Genomic DNA, 26430 nt, shown 5'->3' on the forward strand with positions numbered 1-26430 from the left:
TGCTAAAGAAACAGTAAGGCAATGAATGAGAGGGCTTGTCTGCGCGGTGTCCATGAACCAGCTGCGGTGTAAATTTGGTGCACACCAGCTTGTCCCACGCTCATTGGCCCACATGGACCCTGCTGGCATGCACCAAACATTCCCTAAAACACGTTCACATAGTCCCTTTTCAAACTGTCCTACCTTAACGTGCACTAGGGAACTTTTAGTGCGGGGCAGCCCGGCCCAAACGGCCCGGTTTAGGTTGCAAAATGCTGGTGTACGTTAGAATTGACACCCCAGCTGGGGTGGGTTAATGCGTCATGTAGACAAGCCCAGAGAGATGCAAAGCAGTCAGCTCCAGCTGGAGCTGCGGGGCAGTTGCAAGTTCTGTTTCACAAAGGATTTTGAGATTTCTAAATCTGGCTTTTTGCCACGGAGCAAAAATGGAAAAATTCAGAATTCTCCAGGCAGGGAAACTTTGCAAACTTCGGTGATCAAAACCTCTTGATTTCGACAACTTTATTTTGTGTTGGGTTAGAGAATATAAAGCAACATTTAAAAAAAATGACAAGTTGTTTCTCAAAACAAAATTAAACGTTTTGTTCCCGAAATGTCACCCTGGGCCACGTCACCACCATTGGTCCTACTTGCTTTTTCTGAAACTAAATTCTGGCAGAATGGCCGGATTTTGCAAAGGGTTCCGGTTTTGATAGAATTGTCTCATAAGAATAGCCCTAACTGGGTCAGACCAAGGAGCCATCTAGCCCAGTGTCCCGTCTTCCGACAGTGGCCAATGCCAGGTGCCCCAGAGGGAATGAACAGAACAGGGGATCATCAAGTGATCCATCCCCTGTCGCTCATTCCTAGCTTCTGGCAAACAGAGGCTAGGGACACCATCCCTGCCCATCCTGGCATGTCCCCCTGCAATATGCTTTGTTAACACGTCTCCAGCCTGCTCTACGTCTAACCCTGTTTCACTGGCTTAGCTGGGTCCTAGCAGCTCAGCGAGCGACCCCTCTGAGAAATAGGGACTGTGGGTTCTAGGGTGAGCTCTGTAGGTCGGCACCCTGACAGCTCAGCTGTACCCAAAAACCTCCCTCCCCAGGGCTGTGGGGTGAGTCCAGGCTGCACCTGAAGGTCCCAGTGTGAACAAAAGCCACAGCTCTATTTTGTTTTAGCTTTAAGGCTGCTGTCTCCCCAGCCTCCTTCATAATACTCTGGATTTCTAAGGCACCTTTCATGTGAATCTCTATCTCCCCAGCCTGTGTGGGAAGAGCAATCCTTCTCTTTAACAGGAAGAAAGGAGAGCAGCAGAATACAGACCCTAGACTTCAGAAAAGCAGACTTTGACTCCTTCAGGGAACTGATGGGCAAGATCCCCTGGGAGAATAACATGAGGGGGAAAGGAGTCCAGGAGAGCTGGCTGTATTTTAAAGAATCCTTATTGAGGTTACAGGGACAAACCATCCTGATGTGTAGAAAGAATAGTAAATATGGCAGACAACCAGATTGGCTTAACAGTGAAATCCTTGCTGCTCTTAAATACAAAAAAGAAGCTTACAAGAAGTGGAAGATTGGACAAATGACCAGGGATGAGTATAAAAATATTGCTCGGGCTTGCAGGAGTGAAATCAGGAAGGCCAAATCACACCTGGAGTTGCAGCTAGCAAGAGATGTTAAGAGTAACAAGAAGGGTTTCTTCAGGTATGTTAGCAACAAGAAGAAAGTCAAGGAAAGTGTGGGCCCCTTACTGAATGAGGGAGGCAACCTAGTGACAGAGGATGTGGAAAAAGCTAATGTACTCAATGCTTTTTTTGCCTCTGTCTTCACGAACAAGGTCAGCTCCCAGACTACTGCACTGGGCAGCACAGCATGGGGGAGGAGGTGACCAGCCCTCTGTGGAGAAAGAAGTGGTTTGGGACTATTTAGAAAAGCTGGACGAGCACAAGTCCATGGGGCCGGATGCGTTGCATCCGAGAGTGCTAAAGGAGTTGGCGGCTGTGATTGCAGAGCCATTGGCCATTATCTTTGAAAACTCATGGCGATCGGGGGAGGTCCCAGATGACTGGAAAAAGGCTAATGTAGTGCCCATCTTTAAAAAAGGGAAGGAGGAGGATCCTGGGAATTACAGGCCAGTCAGCCTCACCTCAGTCCCTGGAAAAATCATGGAGCAGGTCCTCAAGGAATCAATTCTGGAGCACTTAGAGGAGAGGAAAGTGATCAGGAACAGTCAGCATGGATTCACCAAGGGCAAGTCATGCCTGACTAATCTAATTGCTTTCTATGACAAGATAACTGGCTCTGTGGATGAAGGGAAAGCAGTGGACATGTTGTTCCTTGACTTTAGCAAAGCTTTTGATACAGTCTCCCACAGTATTCTTGCCAGCAAGTTAAAGAAGTATGGGCTGGATGAATGGACTATAAGGTGGATAGAAAACTGGCTAGATTGTCGGGCTCAATGGGTAGTGATCAATGGCTCCATGTCTAGTTGGCAGCTGGTATCAAGTGGAGTGCCCCAGGGGTCGGTCCTGGGGCCGTTTTTTTTCAATATCTTCATAAATGATCTGGAGGATGGCATGGATTGCACCCTCAGCAAGTTTGCAGATGACACTAAACTGGGAAGAGCTGGAGGGTAGGGATAGGATACAGAGGGACCTAGACAAATTGGAGGATTGGGCCAAAAGAAATCTGATGACATTCAACAAGGACAAGTGCAGAGTCCTGTACTTAGGACGGAAGAATCCCATGCACTGCTACAGACTAGGGACCGAATGGCTCGGCAGCAGTCCTGCAGAGAAGGACCTAGGGGTTACAGTGGACGAGAAGCTGGATATGAGTCAACAGTGTGCCCTTGTTGCCAAGAAGGCCAATGGCATTTTGGGATGTATAAGTAGAGGCGTTGCCAGCAGATAGAGGGACGTGATCGTTCCCCTCTATTCGACATTGGTGAGGCCTCACCTGGAGTACTGTGTCCAGTTTTGGGCCCCACACTACAAGAAGGATGTGGAAAAATTGGAAGGAGTCCAGCGGAGGGCAACAAAAATGATTAGGGGACTAGAACACATGACTTATAAGGAGAGGCTGAGGGAACTAGGGATGTTTAGTCTTCAGAAGAGAAGAATGAGGGGGGATTTGATAGGTGCTTTCAACTACCTGAAAGGGGGTTCCAAAGAGGATGGCTCTAGACTGTTCTCAGTGGTAGAAGAGGACAGGACAAGGAGTAATGGTCTCAAGCTGCAGTGGGGGAGATTTAGGTTGGATATTAGGAAAAACTTTTTCACTAGGAGGGTGGTGAAACACTGGAATGTGTTACCTAGGGAGGTGGTGGAATCTCCTTCCTTAGAAGTTTTTAAGGTCAGGCTTGACAAAGCCCTGGCTGGGATGATTTAGTCGGGGATTGGTCCTGCTTTGAGCAGGGGGTTGGACTAGATGACCTTCTGAGGTCCCTTCCAACCCTGATATTCTATGAGATGGGGAAACTGAGGAACAGAGAAGCAAAGAGGCTTGCCTTAAAGCCCCACGGTGAGTCAGTGACAGAGGAGGGAAGAGAACCCAGGAGTCCTGGTTTCCAGGTTGCTCCTACCTTGAGAAGAGTCCAAGCTCCTGTTTCTCCCGCCATCTCTCTCAATCCTGGCAACCTATTTGGTTCAAAATCAGCTGGGGCGCTGGTGCCCACCTCTGCCATCCCCAGTTATCCACAGAGCAGCAGCAGAGAGGCTGGCATGGCGAAGTTGAACTATGTCTGTGCTAGGACAACGCACAACCCAAAACCCAGGCCAGTGTTAAGCTCCAGGCTGGTGCAGGGATGGGCTTTTGATTTCAATCTTGCCGGCCACCAGGAGGTGCGCTGGCCTCTGAAATGGATTCGCCAGGAAGTGGAGGAGGTTGGCAAATTGGGCCTGTGGGGGCCTGGTGAGAGCCCATCACCTAGGGTTGCCACCTGGCTGGTGTTTCCATTGCTTTGTTGATTGCAACGTGCCTTTTTTTTTTTGTAATTCCCTTGTAGGCTGTGCGACCATGCAGCAATCTTCCAACTCCCCCTCTGCCCCCGCTGGGCCAAGCAAGCCCCGCTCTGTCGCTCTGGTCAGTGGCAGGCGCCGAGCTGTTGCAGTTTGATCTAGTGATGCCAGGCTGGGACGAAAGGCTGCTGAGCGATGTTCCCCAGGACGAGTGTGTGGGATGGGGGGGAGGGGGTTCTGCCACTGGGGAACTGGCCCTTTAAGGGATCCACCCTCCTGCAGCCCCCCTCCTCCCTATGTGCACAAAATGAGCACCCTGCTTTATCCCTCCACCCCCTCCCCTCAGCCTCATGTTTGGATACCAAATCCTGGTTCCCCGGGAGCTTTTCTCTTCAGGGGATTAGATCAGCCCCTGGTTCAGGCTGGCTTGAGGCTCCAACCGCCCCAACCCGGCTCTGGATGCTAATCCCAGCTGCACAGCAAAGAATGGCTCAGAGGGGGCTGGAGAGTGGGGAGGGGGGGCTGCAGGGACCCCCTGATCAAAGGCCCTGGGTAAATAGGTAGGGACAATAGGTAAATAGGCAGGCCTGGCTGTGGAGCGGCTGGGAGGCCGGGGCAGGGAGAGGAGAGACTTCTCCGTATGCTGAAAAGGGAGTAATTCCTCCTCCCTCCCCGAGGATCTCTAAGCACCTTGCAGCTTTAAGGGATGAAAACTGGGATGTGGGTTAGTTTTAACCCTTTTCTTAGAGAGGGGGAAGCTCTGATAGCAACAGCTGGATCGACTTGGCTAGGTTCACAAAGCAAGACCATGGAGGAGCCATGAATAGAACCCATGAGTCCTGACACTCTCGTCTAACCAGCAATCTGATAGCTAGAACCCAGGAGTCCTGGCTCTATTTCCCTGAATTCTGTTCTAACCAGCTGCAGCTACTCCTCTCCTAAGGTAGGTTTTCCATTCCTCGGATCATCCTATTCGCCCTTCTCACCACCCATTCCAGTTTGAATTCATCTTTCTTAAACGTGGGAGACCAGAACTGCGCACACTGTTCCAGATCCTTTTCTCAGAGAAGATGGTGCTGGAATTTCAAGGAACACGGTCACTTGCTTTTATTTTTTAACAAGGGTTTTCATACCGGAGCATTTTGTTCAGGATCCATTTGCCTTTGATGAATCTCTTCCCTGCCGGAGGGGAAACAGGTTAATTCTGGGCCTGCATGAAGAACAACAGGGGCTGCAAACATTGCTGCCAAATTTCTTTGTAAAAGGATAAAATAAAATCTGGCAAAATATTCCAGTTCAGGTCTCTGCCAGGGCTTGTCTATGGGGGGAGTAATTCCAGAACAGAATCCATTTTGGATTAAGCCAATTCAGAATAAGGCACTCTTATTCTGGTTTAAAGGCATCCCCACACGGAGTTAACCGGGAATAGTTAATCTGCTTTCAATTCACACCCACCCTCGTTCCAGATTAACTTTCATGGGTAGACAAGCCCTGATGCTCAGAGATGCTTGCATCCAACTCCTAGGAATGCGGGCACCTTCCAAATGGCTGTTTAGGGACAGCTGCCTCCAGGAAGGATGGTCCAGGGGTTAGGGAGATAGCCTAGGAGACCTGGGTTTAATTCCTGGTTCTCCCACTGGCCCTGTGTGACCTTGTTTTCCTGGCCGAGGTCCTTAAAGGGAGTTAGGCTCCTAACGGCCTTTGAACTCAGTAGAATTTAGGACCCTCAATTTGAGGATCGGGGCCTGAGTTCACACTGCGGTGTGCAGCGGTGGAGAACTGGGCGCAGCGGAGCTATGCTCGTCTCACTGAGGAGCTGGCCCTGAATCCCAGCAGAGCAAAGCGAATTGGGGCTCTTCAGTGGTAGGCCTGAGAAGGCATTTTATTTCCAGTTAGAACCATTGTGTCCAGACCAGCATCTGGAGAACAACCCTGCCTTCCCCGAACTGCTGCGTTCCCTAGCAGCCTGCAAAGCCCCAGAGATGCTACCTCTCCCCTGTGCATTGACAGCCCGAAGGCAGGGACGTGGATGGGAGTGGCTCAGGGCCAGGGCTGCTGGATTCGCTCTTGCAGCATGGAGCTGTCTAGCCTGCCTCAACACTGCGGAAAGGCAACCAGGCCTTCGTGGAAGACAGCGACCAGAGGGGAGGGTCCCCTCGGCCTGGGGAGCTTAGATCCGTGAGCTGCAGTGTCAGGGAAGCCAGTGTCCTTGTGCCATGCACCACACCCGCTCTGCATGGCAACACGGCAGCCTCAGGGAGAGTGGCAGCGTGTCATGCACCATGTCCTCACACTCTTCTGCTGATTTGCCAAACTACGCTGGGGGTTTCACTGCAGGCAAGAGGTGTACAGTTGACACCCAGTTTAACCTCAGAGCAGGAACAGCCCAGGCAAGCAGCACAGCAAACTTCCCCTCCCCTGGCCCCCACTGCCCTGCTCATGGGCCTTGGCCTTGACGCAGAGGTACACTACGGGGAGGGTTAGTATGCAAGACCCCTGGGCTACTGGCAAGGGGTCCAGTTAGTACCGGCCCTGCTGGTGGGTTTCTGTGACGGGGGCATGTGTTTGACTGGGGACTGGGCTGAGACCCACTGACTTGTCTCACAGATGCCACCCAGCAGCTAGCTGATGGGAACAGCTGTGAGTCACTCCCAGCCTCAGGCGGGATTGGCCCCAGGGCCTGGGGGGAGGTGGCTCCGTGTGCCCTCCCCAGGCTGGGGGGAGGTAACCCCCAAAGGGGAACCTACTGGGGCTGCATGGGCGTTACTCCTACAGCTAGTCTGCCTGGCCCGTCTCCAGGCTCGCCGGCCCCTGAGGTGTCCGAGTCACTGCCCCACGGGGGCTGAGGCAGGGGAGTAGGGGCAAGGCACGGGATTCAGGGGCGGTGGCTGTTGCCTGACACTGCACGTCTGGAAGAGGATTTGAACACGACGTCCTTTTGCTCCCGGATCCTCTTCATCCTGGCTCAGGATGGAGACACCAGCAGAAATGGTAAGGTAACCCCCAAATCCTACAGGGGCTGTGTGCCCGTTCCACCCCTACAGCAACCCCAAATCCTACAGGGGCTGTGCACCTACTCCCCCCATAGTGACCCCAATTTCCCGGGGACCGTGTACCTGCTCCTCCCGCAGCTACCCTGTTCTTGCAGCTGGTCACCTAGGCCGCGCCCTCGCTGCGATCAGCTCTGGTTAACAACGGGGGAGCTGGGCCGGGGGAACGACCTTAATTCAGGGAATCTGGGTTGTGGGCTGTCTGCACAGCCTGGGAACGTGGGGTGCCATACATCCCACTGGTGTAAATCAGCATCATTTCATTGGCTCCAGGGGAGCTACAGCTGATTTGCACCAGCTGGGGATCTGTCCCTGTTGGCTTCGATGGAGTGACACCCATTTACACCAGCTGGGGCTCTGGCCTGGGGTCTTTGCCCGGCACTGCCCTGCTCTGCTGACAGAGGCTGCTGGAGCCTGGCTGGGATCTGGAAGCTACAGGTGTTTTAAGGGTCTCTGCCCTTTGGCAGCTCCAGCCCCCTCCTCTCCACACAGCCTGACCCCCACCACACCATGTGGGGCAGGGGGGCTGAGACAGCACAGTCAGGTACAGGGCTATAACTGGGCTCAGGCCCCTGGCGTCCACCCCCGCTCCACTCACCGTATTCTCTTCACCACAAAGTGGATGGTGAGAAAGATGCTGAGGCAGCCGAAGAGGGTCCCAAAGACGATGGCAACGATTTCACCTGCCCAAGGAAGGAAAATGGAGGGTCAGGGCTGAACTCGAGGAGGGGGAGCTCTAAGGTGAGAGTGCGATTGTGGGATGGGGTGACCCGGGAGGGTGGGCCCAGTCATTCCTGGTGACAGCATACTCCAGTGGCTCCTCGCTGCTCTTTCCTAGGTCCCCAGGCTTTTGCCAACCTGAGAGTCACTGTTCCCCGTTGCAGATGAGTGCCAGATGTGCTCTGCTGAGGACTGTTGGAATTGCATGCTATCCCTTTAAGAAAGAGGAGCATGGGGGTGTGTATGGGGAGGGGGGCATTCCTGCTCCTGCTGGCAGTAGCAATCAGAGTCAGTCTGGACAGAGCCAGCTTAAAGTGTGGGCGGGGCGGGGCGAGGGGGGCATCGTGCCTAAGGAGCAGCCTGTTTTCTCTCTCCCTGTTTTGGGGTTCTTGCATGTTATTCAAAGTCTCTGTGCGTCTGCCATGAACATGACCCCATGGGCCCCTCCCAGCCACACTAGGCATAACAGAGAGGGCCATACCTGCAGAGTAGGCTGAGGGACCTGCAAGAGAAGAGACAGGTAAATGTTGATGATCTCTAACGCCCCATGTGGGCCCAGGCCAGGCTCAGGCCCTGTGATAGATTGTGCCAAACAGGTGGCCTCCTGGCACCTTCCAGTTGTTGTTTTGCTGCCGGAGCATGGTGACAATGGGGCTAGAACTCAGACCCTCATGATCCAAAAGCCTAGCCCCACTATATGGGAGAGTCCCCATTCACTGTGTGCAGTACAGGGCTCATGACACACAGGTGAGCAGTTCTAATTCCCTCCAGCAGAGGGCAGCAGTGCCACACGGCCAGTTCATTAGCGTGTTCTCCAGTGTGGCATAGTCTAGTTGAACGACTCCAGCCAGGAAGATAGAAGCCCTGATGCTACCACCAGCTATTGGGTTGTGGGGTTAGAGCCCCGGGTGTTTGGGGCTGGATTCTACCTGGATATAGCTTGGGGCATCGCTCCATAAACTGATTGCTGCAATTGGGCTGGGGTCTGTGGGGGTGGGTGGCAGCCGAAGTGTTAATGAGAGGGTGACATCCTGTGGAGAGAAACAGGAGTCAGATCCCCCAGACCAGCTGGAATCTAAGGGGGGCCTCGTTCTCCCCTCACCAGGCCCTGCAGCCACCCCACCCGTGCAGTCGGGGCCTGATGCACTCACCCACGGGGAAGGAGGAGAATACCACCCTCTGGTTCAGCAGCTGAGGGGCTCGGTAATTGTCCACCAGAGGCACAGGCAAAGAGTTTGCAACTTCGGTGGAGTATAGCCCCCGCTGCAGCCTCTCCAGCTGGAAGAGAATGGAGCGGTGAGCAGATGCCTGCCCCCACACATACACAGCATGAGGAAGAGACCCCCAAGTCCTGGGTTGGCTCCCCACACGCATGGGAAGGAGATGACCCCAAGGCCTGGGGTATTCCCCCACATAGCATGGTGAGATGTCCCCCCAAGTCCTGGATTGCCCCTTATACACAGCATGGCGAGGAGATGAAGAGCCCTGGGACCACCTTTCACACTCTCCACAGCTCAATGAAGAGAAAATCCCAACCCCTTTAGCCCTAGACCCTGGAGTGTCCCTCCTGCCCCCTGCCGCCTCCCCCCCTCCCCAGTTGTATGTGACTCATGGCACTGGGGCAATCTGAATGCTTAGCCTCCTGGGCATCCTGCCCAAACAACAGCGAGTACCTGGGAGGCAGAAATCCGCGCCCGCTGGCGGAAGATGGTCCAGAGCACATTCTGGGAACAGGGCGGCGTGGTCAAGGAGCCGTTATAGCGGAAATAGTGGCCCAGCTGCCCGGGAAGCAGCTCATGAATGTCGAAGGGCGGGATGGAGATTTTCTGCCCTGCAGGGGGGCCGGAGGGGACAGTATTAGGGACACAAATTTGCTTCTGCCAAGCCAGTCCGACCTTTTGCAGAGGAGCCGAGGTGAGGCAGGGAGCCCCTTGGGTCTGGACACAAATGGGCCCTGGGTGATTGGCACCTGTTTGCAGTTGCTCTCACGCACGTTTCAGCCGGTTGGGGGAGGCCAAAATTTGAAGTTTCATTCTCTGCCCTTCCCACCCCCTGCCTGCACTTGGCACAGGTGCCAATGGCCACACGAGGCACAGGGAGGGTGGGGTCTCTTCTCCTGGACACCGACGTCCCAAAGGGTTAGGTCTGCTGCCTGAGTGGGTGCCTAGAACATCGTGTGGTTTTTGATGCTGATCCCGCTGCTCGCCCTGCCTCCCGTGATCAGAAGCCCACCCAGTGTGAAGAGCAAATAAGAAGGGGCGTTAAATCCCACCCAATTGCAGGTGCTGCTTTCAGCCGCAGCTCCTTCTCGACAGCAGTAGCCCAGCGCTGGGTCTAGACCCACTCCTAGGCTCAGGGTATTACCCTTAGAGCCGGGCGGCTGGTTAAAGCAGCAGCCACGTTTCAGTGCGGAGAACATTCTGCGTAGGCTTGCTGGATTGTTCCCGATGGCGACGGGGATATACAGACCTCCATGCTGGCTGGGAAAGGGTTAATGAGTGGCTGTGAGCTCAGTCAGCCTCACCTGTTACACCTGGGCGAGGTGTCAAGCCTGGAGGGAGGGGGGTGGAAGAGGAAAAGCCCAGCCCAGGAATGGCGGACTGGAGCAGCGCCTCTTGCTTTAGCCCCTTGAAAGAAGACCTGGAGCTACTTGCACCATGGGCAGGTAGGCCTGGCATGGGACTGCCAGTGCGCTTCGTTTCCCGTGACTGCTGCATTGTCCTTTTGGGGTCTGCGGAGGGGCGTGCCCAGAGAGGGGCTGGCGGAAAGGCCAAGAGGCAGGCTGGGCTAGGATGTAGGCCAGGGAAGAAGCCAAGAGTCTGAGCAGGCGCACCATAGCTGTTTATTACAGGGTCCCTGGGCTGGAACCGGGTGGAGAGGGAGGGTGTGGGTTTCCAAGGGAGGAGGCATGGAGGCCCTGGCAGGAAGGGGACACAAAGGACTGTGTAGGCAAAGGACTGTTAAGTCTGAAGACCCAACACACAGCAGCTGGACTATCTGTATGGGACTCAGTTCACCCTGGAAAGGCTGGGACCATGTATGACCTGGCCAGAGGGCCGAGTCAGGAGATGGTGGCCACTGCAGGGCTGGGGTGCTGTCAGCCGGGGACACCAGAGGAAATGACTCTGCTATGCCCTGCCCACCTGCGAGGGGGCATGCTGGAAGTTAGTTACCCTTTGACACAGTCTAGGCTCTGGGGCTCTGTCCGGTCTAGCTGAAAGACTTGGGCTGGCATTATCAAAGGCACCTAGAGGAGTTGGGCACCCAGCTCTCATCTGAACCTAGCCACGGATCTCATGCCCTGTCCCAGGGGAGGCTATCCACTTGTCAAAAACAAGCTGGAGAGGTGAATTATTATGACTTACAGGTATCTTCGTGGGGAGAAAATACCGGGCACCAGAGGTCTCTTTAATCTAGCAGAAAAAGGCTTCCTTGGCTGGAAACCGACACCGGACAAATTCAAAGCCGAAATAAGGCACAAGTCTTTATTAGTGCGTTGGAACAAATTGCCCAGGGAAGCGGGAATTCTCCATCTCTTGATGTCTGCAGCTCAAGCCTAAATGCCCCTTTGGAGCAGACCAGAAGTGTGTTTAGCCCAATATCAGGGATAACGGGGGAGATTCTCTGGCCTGTGTGATACAGGAAATCAACCTGGATTGCCTAATGGGCTCTTCTGGTCATAAAATCTAGGAGTCTGTGCCAGGATCTAATGACTCTCACTGCTAGGAAATGTGTCCTGACATCTACCCTGACATCACCCCCCTGCTCCAAACAATTCCTCTCCACTTACCACAGTCAGGCCCCACACCCCGCATGGGAACAGATGGCCTCACCTGGATGCTGGATGTTCTTCAGCCGATCGAGGATGTTGTCATAGGCAGGGTTGGCCACGTTGCCGACCTAAAGGAGAATATGGAGAACAAGAGGCTTCAGGTTAATGCTGAGCCCTTGGAGGGAAGCTCACACTAGACGCCAAGGCTGGATGGCCCAGTTATATGGCTGGTTGAGTGAGGGCCTGCCCCGTTCTGTTCTATTTGGGGTCTTAGAACCCCCTCGTCACGGCAGTCACCGAGCACCTTCCAGTCCTGCACTGAGCTGCAAGACTCACATCTGTCCCATGGGGTTCTTTCTCTCACACGCTCGGTCCAGGGGAAGAAGTGTATGTGCGGTGGAATGGTTTGTTTTGGTAAGGCTGCTTTTTTAAATGACCAACGCTGGCTGCTGGGTGCCTACATTACGTCAAGTTGGAGGAGCGCACCTTGCACTTGGAGCAGGGGCTGGGGAAGTCGGTGATGGTCCATAGTCTCCAGGGGACCGGCCCCTGAGAAAGCTCAGCTGTCCCCTGCCCAAGCTTTACCCTCATTCAGGCAACAACTGGCCCATCAGAGATGGAGCAGGAAGGGTCCCTGGCTGGGATAACAGAAACGTGGTGGAATAGTAGTCGTGACTGGAGTATGGGTATTGAAGGGTATGTGCTGTTTTGGAAAGACAGAAATAAAGGCAAAGGTGGTGGACTAGCACTGTATATCAATGATCAGGTAGACAGTAAAGAAATAAGAAGTGATGGAATGGATAAGACAGAGTCTGTTTGGGCAAAAATCATATTGGGGAAGAAAGCTACTGGAGCCTCCCCTGGGATAGTGCTTGGGGTGAGCTATAGGCCGCCGGGATCCGATGTGGATGTGGATAGAGCCCTCTGTAATGTTTTTAATGAAGTAAATACTAATGGGAACTGTGTGATCATCGGCGACTTTAACTTCCGAGATACAGACTGGAGGACGAGTGCTAGTAATAATAATAGGGCTCAGATTTTCCTGGATGTGATAGCTGATGGATTCCTTCACCAAGGAGTTGCTGAACCGACAAGAGGGGATGACATTTTAGATTTGGTTTTGGTGAGTAGTGAGGACCTCATAGAAGAAATGGTTGAAGGGGACAACCTTGGTTCGAGCAATCATGAGCTAATTCAGTTCAAACTAAATGGAAGGATAAACAAAAATAGATCTGTGACTAGGGTTTTTGATTTCAAAAGGGCTAACTTTAAAAAATTAAGGAAATTAGTTAGGGAAGTGGATTGGACTGAAGAACTTGTGGATCTAAAGGCGGAGGAGGCCTGGAATTACTTCAAGTCAAGGTTGCAGAAACTATCAGAAGCCTGCATCCCAAGAAAGGGGGGAAGACTCATAGGCAGGAGTCGTAGACCAAGCTGGATGAGCAAGCATCTTAGAGAGGTGATTAAGAAAAAGCAGAAAGCCTACAAGGAGTGAAAGATGAGAGGGATCAGCAAGGAAAGCTACCTTATTGAGGTCAGAACATGTAGGGATAAAGTGAGAAAGGAAGCAGCAGGCTGTGAAAAAAGCTCATGTGGTCTTGGGATGCATCAGGCGAGGTATTTCCAGTAGAGATAAGGAGGTGTTAGTACCATTATACAAGTCACAGGTGAGACCTCATCTGGAATATTGTGTGCAGTTCTGGTCTCCCATGTTTAAGAAGGATGAATTCAAATTGGAACAGGTACAGAGAAGGGCTACTAGGATGACCCAGGGAATGGAAAACCTGTCTTACGAAAGGAGACTCAAGGAGTTTCGCTTGTTTAGCCTAACCAAAAGAAGGTTGAGGGGAGATGTGACTGCTCTCTATAAATATATCAGAGGGATAAATACCAGAGAGGGAGAGGAATGATTTAAGCTCAGTACCAATGTGGACACAAGAACAAATGGAGATAAACTGACCATCAGGAAGTTTAGACTTGAAATTAGATGAAGGTTTCTAACCATGAAGAGAAGTGAAGTTCTGGAACAGCATCCCAAGGGGAGCAGTGGAGGCAAAAGACATATCTGGCTAAGACTAAGCTTGATAAGTTTATGGAGGAGATGGTATGATGGGATAGCCTAATTTTGGCAATTAATTGATCTTTGACTATTAGCGGTAAATATGCCCAATGGCCTGTGATGGGACACTAGATAGGGTGGGATCTGAGTTACTACAGAGAATTCTTTCCTGGGTGTCTGGCTGCTGAGTCTTGCCTACATGCACAGGGTTTAGCTGATCACCATATTTGGGGTCGGGAAGGAATTTTCCTCCAGAGCAGATTGGCAGAGGCCCTGGGGGTTTTTCGCCTTCCTCTGCAGCGTGGGGCAGGGGTCACTTGCTGGAGGATTCTCTGCACCTTGAAGTCTTTAAACCATGAGTTGAGGACTCAGTAGCTCAGACATAGGTCAGGGGTTTGTTACAGGAGTGGGTGGGTGAGATTCTGTGGCCTGTGTTGTGCAGGAGGTCAGACTAGAAGATCATAGTGGTCCCTTCTGACCTTAAAGTCTATGAGTCTATGAGAAGACATGGATCAAGGATATGCTAGGGATGGGCTGGCAGTTCTCAAGGTAAGGTCTTTCCCCCTGAATCAGGGGGCTTTGGCCTTGGAAATCTTGGGGTTCCAATAGACTTATGGATGCCGTAGAGGGGATCAGCGCATCTCCTAGCTGTCTGGCCATCCATCCAGGTACTTGTACGGCCCTCTTGATGATATCTGAGCTCCCAGTCCCTGCGCTTCCTTGGGGCGTGCTGGGAAGTGGGTCGCTGGGCTTTCTCCTGGGGTGAAATTCACCCGCATGCAGAGAGCCAGCATGAGGCCAAGGCTGAACCTTCGTCAGGTATCACCATCGGTCCCAAAACTGAGCCAATGAAATACTCTCACACAACAGGTGATTAGCCTGTGGAACTCATTGCCACATGAAGGCATTGAGGGCAGGATTCAGAAAGGAATTGGACGTTTATCTGGAGAACAAGAATACCCAGAGTTAGAATAGCTAATGCAAGTTCAGAAGGGAGAGAGAACCTCAGGCTTCAGGGCTTGAGCCAGTGGCTAACGATTAGAGAGAGGATGAGACCTTTATGGGGGTGGGTTATCCCATAAGTGGCCACTAGGGGATTTCTTACACCTTCCTCTGAAGCAGCAGGTGCTGGCCGCCGTGGGAGCCAGGATACTGGGCTAGCTGGACCTTGGGTCTGAATCAGCCTGGTGATTCCTTTGTTCCACTTAGCACTTTCTCTTGACCCAGCAGGGAACTGCAATTCCTGGCAAGCAGAGGGGTCTGCTCAGAGGCTCCCCCGCCCCCAAGGCTGGCTGCATTGTAGGATTCATCAGGGCTGCCCCGCCTCGGCGGGTCAAGGGCAGGGAGCCTGGGTTAACCCCAGCGGCAGGGAGCTCACCTCGATGAGGATGCCCAGCACGGCCAGGCCATCCACCCGCTGCTTGGCCTCGCTGACGTTGGCGTAGCTCTCTGAGTTGTAATGCACAATGTGTAGCTGCGGGGAGAGCGCGGGCAATCTCTTAAAGGCGCAGTCTCTCTGGACCCCCCTTCCCTCTCACAGCCATTAGTGAACGTACCCACGCACCATCCGCTCATGTGGGGAGGGCGGGGGACAGAGGCGCAGGGAAGGGAAGTGACTTGCCTAAGGTCGTCCTGGGGGACGGGGCAGGGGAGGGGTGTCAGTGGCAGATCTGGGAATACAACCAGGGCTCCTCAATGTTCGGCCCACGGGAAGGCTGCCCTTTGGCAAGTCAGGGCCAGCAGGGAATAGCTACTTGGTTTCACAGCCCACCCTTTCAGGCCTAGCCTGCTGGGCAGCCTCCCCCTTCCCTTTTCCCACAGCCGCCCTTTCACTCCCAATCCCACTTCTCTCCGGCCCACACAGCTCTCTGCAAACCTGCCAGCCCCAACGGGCCTGATCCCGAGAGGGGCCAAGCATCCACACCTTCCGCAGCAGGATCCATCATCGATCAACCAGCCCCTGAGCCCGAAAGGCATTGCTCACCCTTTCTCTTCCTGGGACTCAGAACCCATTTGGGTGAGGATCAGCTGCAGGATTGGGGCCCTAGCAGCACTGTTCTCGGTGATGGGGCTGGATCTGAATCGGTGACCTTGGGGCCCCAGCCCAGGACTGACCCCCCCCCCACCCCGCCCGGGCGGCTGCATTGACTGCTGAGACTCCTGCTGGCCTGGTCCCCACATAAGCATGGACTGCACCTGAGATGCAAACCCTCCCAGGGAGAGGAGCGTAGGGGGAAAAGGGGCAAATGCACTGTACCAGCCCCACCAGGGCTAATTGTATCGGAGGCCGGAGGCTGGGTTCAGACTCATGTTGCGTCAGACTCTCTCCCACAAGCGTTACGCAGTTTAGTGCTGAGCGCCGGTGGCTCCCAGGGGGCAGAACAGGACCTTTCTTCTCCTCCTAATCCCCCCACCCCTACCGGCCCCTCTAATCCCCCAGCCCCAGCGCGGCATTTCCAAGTATGGTCTCACATGCCGCAGCTCCAGCTGGAGGCCCGGTGGGGTGGGGATTATCCACCAGATGGTGCCAGCATGGAGGGAGTAACTGGTTCCTCCTCCCTCCCCAATTAAAACCCTTTGGCTTTAGGGGAGGTCTCGTGGCCTGGGGAGAGGGGGGGAGGATGCACCCTGGAAACCCCATAGATTTCAGTGGAGCTGCACCCAGGGTAGCTTTGGCCCCAATTGCCCGGCTGGTCTGCCTAAGACGGGAGAGGATAAGGTGCTGGCGGTTCCCAGGGCAGTGAGATAACTGCCCTCTGCCCCCCCAACCCTGGGGCAGGAGCACACTCACCTCGGCAGGGAAAGTCTCCCCATTCACCTGATGCTCCGACCCGCCGGCCTGCCCCCGGCTGCCCCAGTGGAAGTGCAGCTGGACGGCCGCATAGGTCTGCGGAAGCCCCCGGAGGAACATGGACGGGGGCAGGGACACCTCCACTGCGGGGACAGACGCCGAGGGGGTGTTAGTGCACGGCACGGAGTCTCCCAACCCCCGTGCATCCCAGGGGCCTTGCTGCCTATGCCCACTGGGAGGCTCCAGCCGGGTGGGGAGCAGAGAGGAGGCCGTGTTGGGCCGTCTCCCTCCCACTGGGAACGCTAGAGGGTGTGGTGCAGGGAAAGGCGTCCCTATCACCCGTGCAGACCTTTGGGATCTGGGCAAGGAGCCAGAAGGTGCAGGGGGGGGGAGGGATAGCTCAGTGGTTTGAGCATTGGCCTGCTAAACCCAAGGCTGTGAGTTCAATCCTCAAGGGGGCCATTTAGGGATCTGGGCCAAAAATTGGGGATTGGTCCTGCTTTGAGCAGGGGGTTGGACTAGATGACCTCCTGAGGTCCCTTCCAACCCTGATATTCTATGATATCCTTGGTAAGGAGAAGCCCCCCCCCGGCATCCCGCATCACCAACCCCCAGCGTTCAAACAGGGCAAGTCCTTGCCTCAGAATCTCGAAGCCGGCCCCACAACAGCAGGGGATGTGACCCGAAGAATCAGGGGCAGGGTCTTTTCCTGCCTTCTGGTCCCTGGGAGCACTCGGGTCAGGTTTTCAAGCTGTTCTCCAGAACCAGGTGTTGCCTGCATTTCCTAGTGAGGTTTAACTGGATGAGTAGCTGCCGAGAGGGGGATACGGAGAGGCTCCTGCAGCAGGGGAGCGGCAGAGGAGGGGGCTCTCATGCCAGCAGTGGGGAGGGGGGTGGAAAAGGCCAGCGAGGGGAGGGTGCGGGGCAGGCCCGGGGGTACAGAGGAGGAGCCTGTTGCTCAGAGGGGTGAGATTGTGTGGAAGGGCCCAGAGAAGGCACGGACAGTGCTCTCGAGGCTCCTAGGGAGAAATAGGAGGGTCCCAGCCCACCTAGGGATGCCCCTCCGTTCCTGGGGTAACGCCCGCCCCACCCCGACTGCAGCCTCACCTGTGTGCCCGTTGTTGAGGAGGGTGAAGGCCCCGTCCCCAGGGCTCCGGTATCCCTGGGGCTCAATAGGTGGCAGGGCCGGGTTGTGCCTCACGGACTTGGTCTGGATATCAATGGGGGACTGCGCCTGCCCCCCGCAGTCCAGGTGGTCATCTGACCAGTGCACCTGGCCGTGGGGGCCTGAAAACAGAGAGTGCAGGGGGGTCAAGCCCCTTGGGGAGGGGGCGGGCAGGTGTCTCTTCCAGCTGGATTTGTTCGTGGGCCAGTTCTGGCCCCAGCAGAGCAATTTTACGCCCCCCCACCCTCGGTACGACGTGCCATACGCAGCTGTGGCCGTGACAACACTCAGTGTTTCAGCAGCACTTCCCTGCTGGGGATCTCAAAGCCCTCCAGGAGCTGCAGCTGGAAGGGACAATCCCTGTTCCCTGGGGGAAGAACGAGGGGACGTGACTTGCCCCTTGGGTCACGCAGCAGCAGTAAGTTGTACACCCCAGCAGTCGTGACTCCCAGTCCCCTACTCTAATCACCAGTTCCCTCCGCCCCCACCCCCCAAGCTGGGAATTGAAGCCAGGAGTCCTGGCTCCCATTTTCCTGCCGTAACCACTGGATCGCGCAATCTCCCCTGCGTAGCGCCAAGCTTTTTACAGCTATGCCTCACTTCGCTCGTGCAAGGACCATTCCTAAGTCAGGAGAGAGGCTGGCCTTGCGGCTAGACGCTGGGACGCAGGCAACGTGGATTCAGTCCTGGCTGCTACAGAGCATAAACTGGGGAGAATGATGCTTTCCGAAGGGGTGGGGGGGCAATGAGGATCAATCTATAAATGCTTGGCAGGCACTCAGACAGGAAACAGATAAAACCCTCAGTGGAGAAAAGCTCTAGCCAGGGTTTCTATAGGCAGTTTGGATTTAGACGTGAAGCTCTTTGCTTTGGCACCAAGACCATTTCTAGTGGCTGCATCAGTCACAATAATCTGCTGTGTATGGCTGCATTTTTCCGGATGGGCCAGATTTTCCTAGGAGCTCAGGATCAGAATTTCAGAACCGCTCAGCACCCTCCATTGGAGACGGATCTCCAGGAGCTTTCAGCTTCCCCCGTGACATGCACAGCTGGGTTTTCAAAGACCTCAACAGCTGATAAGCACCCTGGTGGCTTAGGAAAATCTGGGCTCCTTAAGGATGCTGAGCACTTACAGATTCTGGTCTGCGTGGCAAAGTCACCTGGACTCAGCTATCTACAAGGGGAATTAGGTGCCTAAAGACCTTTGAGGAGCTGGACGCGAGAGCCCTGGTTAGAGGTTCTCTTTCTGTTCAGGAAAATGCCGAAAATCAGAATAACTGTGAATAGGTGGTTATAATAACGCACGTCACTTTCTAGGCTCTGCCTGTTTCACTTTTCCTGTGAGTGTCCCTATCTGGCAGGACTGGAACCAGCCTAATTATGCCGCTTTTAAAGGCGACTCTGCCTCGCCAAGACCACTACAAGGCAAATCAGGTTTTCTCCAGCGCTGTCCGAATGAGGAGGCTTTTGTATGAGGGACCCAGCTTGGGAAGGGAGGCCAGAGCCCCGCAGTTATTTGCATCTGAATGCAATCTATGCTATGGTAATTGGTTTGCTGGAAACATTTTCCAACCGGGGAAGCACAGATAAAGCTGTTTGCTTTTCCTGCCACTGCGCAATTGTTCTTCCACTGACCCTGGACCTGAAGTTACCCAGAAAACAAAGAACCTCCAAATCAGATATACCCACAAAATACAGGCCTTCCTGGTGCCCTGTCTGGCTGCTGCTAGTTGCTCCCAGAAGCCTCTGGGCCTAGGGCGCCCGACATCCATGCCTGCCACGTAAAAAACACACAGGCGTCTCATATGTGGCTTGGGTCTGCTGGGGCAAATGGGCTTGCCTGCTCAGCCGAAGTCCACTCCCTGCCCACCCGCCACCCCGGTAACAGGCAGGCCCCCGAGCGCGGGTTCAAACGAGTTCCTGCTGCTGCCCTTTCCAGGTCCTGGCACAATGCTGTGCTTTCAGGGGCCGAGCTTAGGTGAGGATTACGTCTGACCCTGTGCAATGGGATCAGCCATGCTTGGCTGGCGCTGGGCTGCGCTTTTAGTTGGTGCTGGCTCTGTGCTAATTGGATTTGCTAGGCTTGCAGGCGGTTAGCTGGCAATCTGGATGGTGGGTCTAGCATTGTTACATAAGGGCCCCGGGAACACAATGGGGCCATTCTAGCATGGGAACTAGCTGGGGGAGAATCCAGGAGGCCCAACACTCCCGCAAAGCCAGGGGGCAAGGGCTAAAGCACTGGGTAAGGACTGGGGTTTGGACAATGTGGTCTAGTGGTTAGAGCAGGGGACTGGCAGTCAGGCCGCCTGGAGACCTGCTCTGCTGTGGAGGAAATGAATCACTCCCCTGCTGTAACTACCAGGCCATGCGCCTTTCTAAAGCCTGGGATAGAGCCCAGGAGTTCTGAGTCACTGTGCACCGTCTCTAACCACTAGACAACATTGTCCTCCCAGAGCTGGGAACAGAACCCCGGAGTCCTGAAGCCCCAGGCCTCCCTGCCCCAACCCTCTCCTGCCCATAGGTGAGAAGAAAACCAAGGAATCCTAACTCCCAGCCACCTGCTCTAACCACTAGACTACGTTGTCCTCTCAGAACTGGGCACAGAACCCAGGAGGTCAGTTCTCCCTCCGCAGGATACGAGTAACACCCACAGAGGCCAGTAGGAATCAGTCTGCTGAGTTCTGTTCCTGGGTCTGCGAAATGATGAGGCCTCTTGGTTAGAGCACAGTCTAGGAGCCAGGACTCCTGAGTTCTTTTCTCAGCTGTGGAAGGGGAGTGGGGTCTATTGGTTAGAGCACAAGACAGTGAGCCAGGACTCCTGAGTTCTAGTCTGAGCTCTGGAAGAGAGTGGTGTATAGTGATTAGAGAAGGAGGATGGGAGCAGGGAGCTCTGGGTTCTACTCCTGGGTCTACCACAAAGTCATACCCTTTCCCCCTGTGAAAGGGGAGTAATGTGTCCCCCCTGCATGGGGTGCTGGGTTTAATCACTGAGGCTTTGCAAAGCACTTGAAGCTCCTTGGCTGGAAAGGACCAGGGACAGGCCAAGAGCCGCTCTGCAGCGCCCCCTAAATGGCCATGCCTCCTTGGTCTGGGCATCTCACGAGCAGGCAGCGTCTGTGGGGAGACCCACAGCTCTGTGCCAGATGCTGCACAAATAGTGAACTCAACCCCCAATAGGAGGAGGGGCAACTTCGATCACTGTCCATTGCCACCTGCTAGCCAGCGTGGGCACGGTGTTGGCAGGAAGGCATTGCATCCTGCCCTGCTGAGCTAGCAGAAGGGAACCGGGACCTGGGAGAAGAGGAACTGAATGGGAGAAAGCCCAGAATAAAATCCTCTTCCAACCTTACCTTTATATGTCCAGTGGGAACCTGCAAAGCAAGCAAACAAAAGCACTTAGTCAGCATAACTAACACTTAGTTTGCCTCAATATCCCCTCCCACCTGTAAGCCTTAAAGACCTCCGAGTATTTCCCCCAGGGTCCAGGACAAATCCAACCCCTTGCCCTTACATCCTGCCACTCTTGCAGTCTCAATCAGAGGCGGTATCCTCCTTCACTCCCTCTTCTGAAAGAGATTTCTTGCGGCTGTTAAAGAGCTGCCAAGTTCCACCCCAGAAATGGCTGTCTTTCCATGTGGGGAAATGATTCCCCCAAAGAGCTTTGGGAGCAAACGTGTTACGCCAACGTCCACTGAAGTCAAAAGAGAGTGGCTTTCAATGGGGCGATGGACCAGACCCTATTGTTGCCCAGGTTTTGTTCTCCTTTTCTCTTTGAAGTTCCCAGCCTTGCTTAACTGCTTCTCTAACAGCAGGCAGGGAAGAGGTCACCCTGCTCCCGGTGCAGGAAGAGCAAACAGTCAAATCCTGGCTAGCATGGTCAGCCCTGCTGCTGTGACAGCTGCTCTTTTTGGCCAACTCGCTGGGGATTGAACGGGGCACCTCTGGAGCTAAAAGCATGAGCAAAAAACCCCAACCTTTCCTAGCCAGGGCTATAATTGAGTCCTGTCCTTTGGGGCGTGGTCACAGAGCAGGCTCTCGTAAGATGCACTCACCTGGGGCTTGCACTTGCCTTCAGTCCTATCTCTGAGCTGCTTTCATAGAATCATAGAATCATAGAATATCAGGGTTGGAAGGGACCTCAGGAGGTCATCTAGTCCAACCCCCTGCTCAAAGCAGGACCGATCCCCGACTAAATCATCCCAGCCAGGGCTTTGTCAAGCCTGACCTTAAAAACTTCTAAGGAAGGAGATTCCACCACCTCCCTAGGCAACGCATTCCAGTGTTTTACCACCCTCCTAGTGAAAAAGTTTTTCCTAATATCCAACCTGAACCTCCCCCACTGCAACTTGAGACCATTACTCCTTGTCCTGTCCTCTTCCACCACTGAGAATAGTCTAGAACCATCCTCTCTGGAACTACCTCTCAGGTAGTTGAAAGCAGCTATCAAATCCCCCCTCATTCTTCTTTTCTGCAGACTAAACAATCCCAGTTCCCTCAACCTCTCCTCATAATTCATGTGTTCCAGTCCCCTAATCATTTTTGTTGCCCTTTCTACCACTACCCCTAAAACTCTTGTGCCCAAATGAAAAGGACATGGGCAGAAAAGGAGAAACTGAAGACAAGGCTGAGCCAGGGGCTGGGCGAGATTAGTGGCTCTCTGTTAAAACAGCTGGTCCCCGTGGCAGAGACTTGAGCTCCACCGAGGCCTCCCTGACCCGAGCTAAAATTAACCCCCCAGCTTGGCAAACACATTTTAAAGAGACATTTGGGAACAGAGAGAACCATGGGCTCCTTTGTGCTTTTCCGTCCCAGGGCCAAAGATTCAAAGGGACCCATTCTCTGCCTGCCCTGCACCTTGGGGCTGTCTGTGCCAGCAGCACCCAGCTGCTAATTCTAATTCAGGACTTTGCACTGGTGCAAAGGCCAGCACGAGGGACAGGGCAGTGGAGAACCAGGCTCAGCGTCTGTAGCCTATGCTCTCTTCCCAGGACTCGGAAGAAACTTCCCCCAGTGCCTGGTAGTGTGTAATTGACCCCTTTGGGGGCTCTGTACCTTTCCAGGAAGCTGCTTGTACTGGCCGCTGTTGGAAACAGAAGAGTGGACTTTATGGGGCCGATACAATTCCTAATCCTCTCTTAATGCTAACTAGGGATGGCTGGGCCCGTTTGCCGCCCAGTCAAACCACACGCGTGTCTTCTCATTGGGGTGAATCTTCACCTCCCAGACAGAGGCCTCACCCAGCAGTACCCACGTAAATTATAAGGATCAGAGTCAGAGACTGTGAAGGCAGAAGGGCACGTTAGATCACCTGGTCTGACCTCCTGTGTAAGCCAGGCCCGAGAACTCCTCCCAGTTCCCCTGTATTGAGCCCAATAGCTTGTGTTTGACTCAAGCGTCTTTCAGAGAGGCCCCCAGTTGTGCTATGAATACCTCAAGACCTGGAGAATCCACCACTTCCCCGGGCGGTTTGTCCTACTGGTTAATCCCCCTCTCTGGTAAAAAATAAGTCTTCCCTGCTTTGAATTTGAATTGGTCTGACTTCAGCTTCCAGCCATAGGTTCTTGGGCTGCGTTTCTCTGCTACATTAAGGTTTTCTCCCCGTGAAAGTACTTATACACCATAATCAAGTCACCTCTTGCTTTTCTTTCTGGTACACTCAACAGATTGAGCTGCTGAAGTCTCTCGCTGTCAGCCATTTCTTTCCAGCCCTCGAATTTTAGTTTGTTTGGCTCTTCTCTGCCCCTGCTCCAGTGTCTCAACATCCTTTCTAAAATGCGGACCCCAGAACTGGACGTAGCGTTCCAGCATCGGTCTCACCAATGCGGCGTAAAGCAGTACAATCACCTCTCCTTCTCCCACCTTGCCAAACGTTGCCTACTGCCTTACTCCCCAAGCAGCCTGGCTGATTTCAGTGGGCTCGCTTGAGGGGTAAGGGAGCATTTGGTTCAAATCAGAGGGCCGCCGGCTGGCCTGGTACTAGCTTGTGAGCTGATGAGAGGACATTTGTTTGCAGAACTTAGCGTGTTGCAGCCCGTTCAGGTCCAGACGTGACGGTACAGTGTTGACGTTCATATGTGTCTCAAGAAGTGCTCAGATATTAGAACAGCTTGTTTGCAGAGCCTGGCTCTGGGACTAGAGGTGGGAATGCTTCGCAAGGCTATTACTTTTGCTTGTTGCGTCTCCTTTTGTTCATGATGGGTTAAATTCTGCTCCTGTTTACATGGGTGTAAATCCAGAGTAATGCTATTGAAGATGGTGGAGCAACTCCAGATTTAAACGGGGGTAATTTAGAGCAGAATCTGGCCTAAGTTTTAAAGCAGTCAAATGAAACAAATGATACATCTCTGCTCTGTTAGGGGTTTTGCCTGTAATGTTAGTGAGAGCAGGATCAGGCCCTATGTGGCTGGATATGTGACATTTATTTGCCTTATTACTGTTTTGCTACAGACCTCTCAGGAGCGTTTCATTGCACAAACCCAACGCTCCCAACACTTGTTTGAGACTGAAAAGTCAAGTCATGAGGGAAAGGGATTCCTAGTCTGATCCCAGGCTTGGGCTAACGAGACTGATTTGCGGCCTGATCCAAAGCCCATGGAAATCAATGGAAATCTTTCCATTGGCTTGCCACAAGTTTTGGATCAAGCTCTTGATGAAAAGATTCCAGTGGGAACTGTGCAAATGAAAAACAGAGAGTCACAGGACACAGTCTCTGGGAACAGTCCCGTCCTCTGGGACTTGGCGAGTTACTTTTCATGCTAAAATCAGGTTTATTTAAAGGTCTGGCTGAAAATTGGAGTTTGAGAAAATGAAAATGATTGCAGATTGTGTCTGCTTGCCCTTGACATTATTTTATTTTTCTTTGTAAAACTGAAAATATTTGGCCAAAACCCATTGGTTTTTTTTTTCTCCCCACCCCCCACCCCTTTTGGGCCAATTTTCAGGTGAAATTTTTCAACGAGAAGTCAAAATTTTCCATGGAAAAATCCCAAACATTTTCTGTCCAGCTGTCCTTATTACCTGTTTTCATAAAGTCTACTATTCTACCCACTTGCTGCATCTGTCCTGGCACCGTTTTAGCTACTGATCACTGTTAATTAAAGAATAGAATTCATCTACCCGACATATCACGTCTACTCTCCATGATATAACCACAGGGTTAGCTCCACCCAGCAGCAAAAAATCCTCAAGATCCAAATCCATTGAGATACAAAGAGATTTCAGCATTGATACCCCCAACGGCCTTATTTTTTAAAATAATATCTTAAAATCTTTATGCAGCCCACTGAGCTTTCCCTGAGTCAGGACAGCTGCACAGGGTCCGATGTGACTGTTCTTTACGTCCCGCTTTGCTAAATAAATGAATAATCCACATTGCAGATTGAAAGGTGAATTGCGGAGCCCAGGAAATGACCATATCACAGCGATTTTGGATTCACACAACTCCACCATTTCAAGCGTCAAAGAGCAGCCCCCAAAAGCCCATAAATCCAGGTGAATTACACATACAGTACACACTCAATCTCACTGATACCAAAAAGGGTCACAGCCTGGGATGCATATTAATTACAATGAATATCCTATTGATCATGCAGAACTTCAGTCACCCAAGCCCACGCAGCATCCCCCATGACATTTAGGACCTGGTATCGACCCCCGGCCCCAATCCTGGAAAGTGCTGAGTCCAGGATGCTCAGCTCTTATCGTGATGGGGTTATGTCTTCTGGAATAAGGGACTGCAATTCCCTAAAAGGCCCTGGGGTGTATAAATAAACACGTTGCCGATATTTACATTTTTGGTGGCATTTTACAGCTCACCGAGTCTGGATTATATTTTTAAAGCACAATCAGTGGAGATTGATGTAAATCAGTGGGAGTCAGGCACAAATATTGAAGGAGATTCAGAGCGGTCGACAGTAAGTGAAGAAATCCACAGTAAATAACCTCGGAAGAAATGCCCCTGTGAAATGCATTAGGATTAAGGGGGAGGCCTCACATTCTGCCTTTAAAGAGAGCTTTGGCATGCCAACGATTAGCCTGCTTGTTGAACACTTTCTCTCAACACCTTCTAGGCTTTAACCTCTGCTCTGAAGTATACTCACTTCAATTTAGCACACAACTCAGTCAGATCCCAGCACAGGTGCTGGAACTAGGGGTGTTGTTGCACCCCCTGGCTTGCAGGGGTTTCCATTATATCCAGAGTTTACAGTTGGGTTCAATGGCTCTCAGAACCCCCACTATAAAAATTGCTCCAGCACCCCTGATCCCAGTGTAATGTCTTTGGAGCAGGCACCTGAGGGCTCGATCTTGCCACCCCCTGATGTTGACGATGCAGGATCAGGCCTGGAGGGAATAACTAGTAATCCAGGCTCTGTGCAGAAATTCTGCGGGGTACTCGTAAGCAGAGTTTGCTCAAGGCTGAGACCAGCTGGAAAGCATCACAAAGCATTTGGTGTGCCATTTGTGTAGGGAATTGGTTTCTAAAGCAGACAAAAGAAACGGCTGAGTGGCCCATGGGAGTTGGAACAGTAGCTCCATTGTGGACACAAGAAAGGAACAGAGTGCTGCACTCTTTGGGGGTTCCAAAAAAAAAAATCCAGCCAACCCTCCCCCCCCACCCCGACACACACACCGTCCGCAGTAGCACCCAGAGCCAGCCAGTAGCACCCAGAACTGTGGGAAGGCTGAGTTGAGCCCGAAATCCATGTCTTTATAAGCAATGCAACTTACCATGATTTGCAGCCAGGGCGTGGGAAAAACCCTGCAGGAGGATTAAAGTGAGAAGCATCTTCTAAAGCACAGAGTTGTGGCAGGTGATTTGGCAGGGAAGGAAAAAAGTTGATTTTTGGGGGGATAAATATGCCCCAGAGAGTATCCCACCCTCCTGTTCCTCAGCTGGAGGGGAAAGGCACAGACTGCTGCCCCGGCAGCTCTG

At 53.1% G+C, this 26430-nt stretch overlaps 1 protein-coding gene across 3 annotated transcripts; it reads right to left on the minus strand.

Annotated features, from left to right (window-relative positions):
* Positions 1 to 5033: 5033 nt before the first annotated feature.
* On the minus strand, positions 5034 to 26430 carry CA14 (carbonic anhydrase 14). 3 transcript variants are annotated; one of them, XM_073323204.1, is made up of 11 exons: positions 26226 to 26430; positions 20849 to 20869; positions 17441 to 17620; positions 16334 to 16476; positions 14921 to 15016; positions 11545 to 11611; positions 9385 to 9542; positions 8863 to 8989; positions 8193 to 8213; positions 7590 to 7674; positions 5034 to 5151 (listed from the first exon to the last, which is right to left on the minus strand). In XM_073323204.1, exons 1-11 carry the CDS (start codon positions 26281 to 26283, stop codon positions 5088 to 5090), a joined length of 1020 nt encoding a protein of 339 aa, XP_073179305.1. In that variant the 5' UTR covers positions 26284 to 26430; the 3' UTR covers positions 5034 to 5087. The 3 variants fall into 3 exon arrangements, with proteins under 3 accessions (XP_073179305.1, XP_073179304.1, XP_073179306.1); XM_073323203.1 differs by having other exon boundaries at positions 5034 to 6901; XM_073323205.1 differs by lacking the exon at positions 14921 to 15016 and having other exon boundaries at positions 5034 to 6901.

The sequence above is a fragment of the Lepidochelys kempii genome, chromosome 24, assembly GCF_965140285.1.
Source record: "Lepidochelys kempii isolate rLepKem1 chromosome 24, rLepKem1.hap1, whole genome shotgun sequence".
Lineage (NCBI taxonomy): Eukaryota > Metazoa > Chordata > Testudines > Cheloniidae > Lepidochelys > Lepidochelys kempii.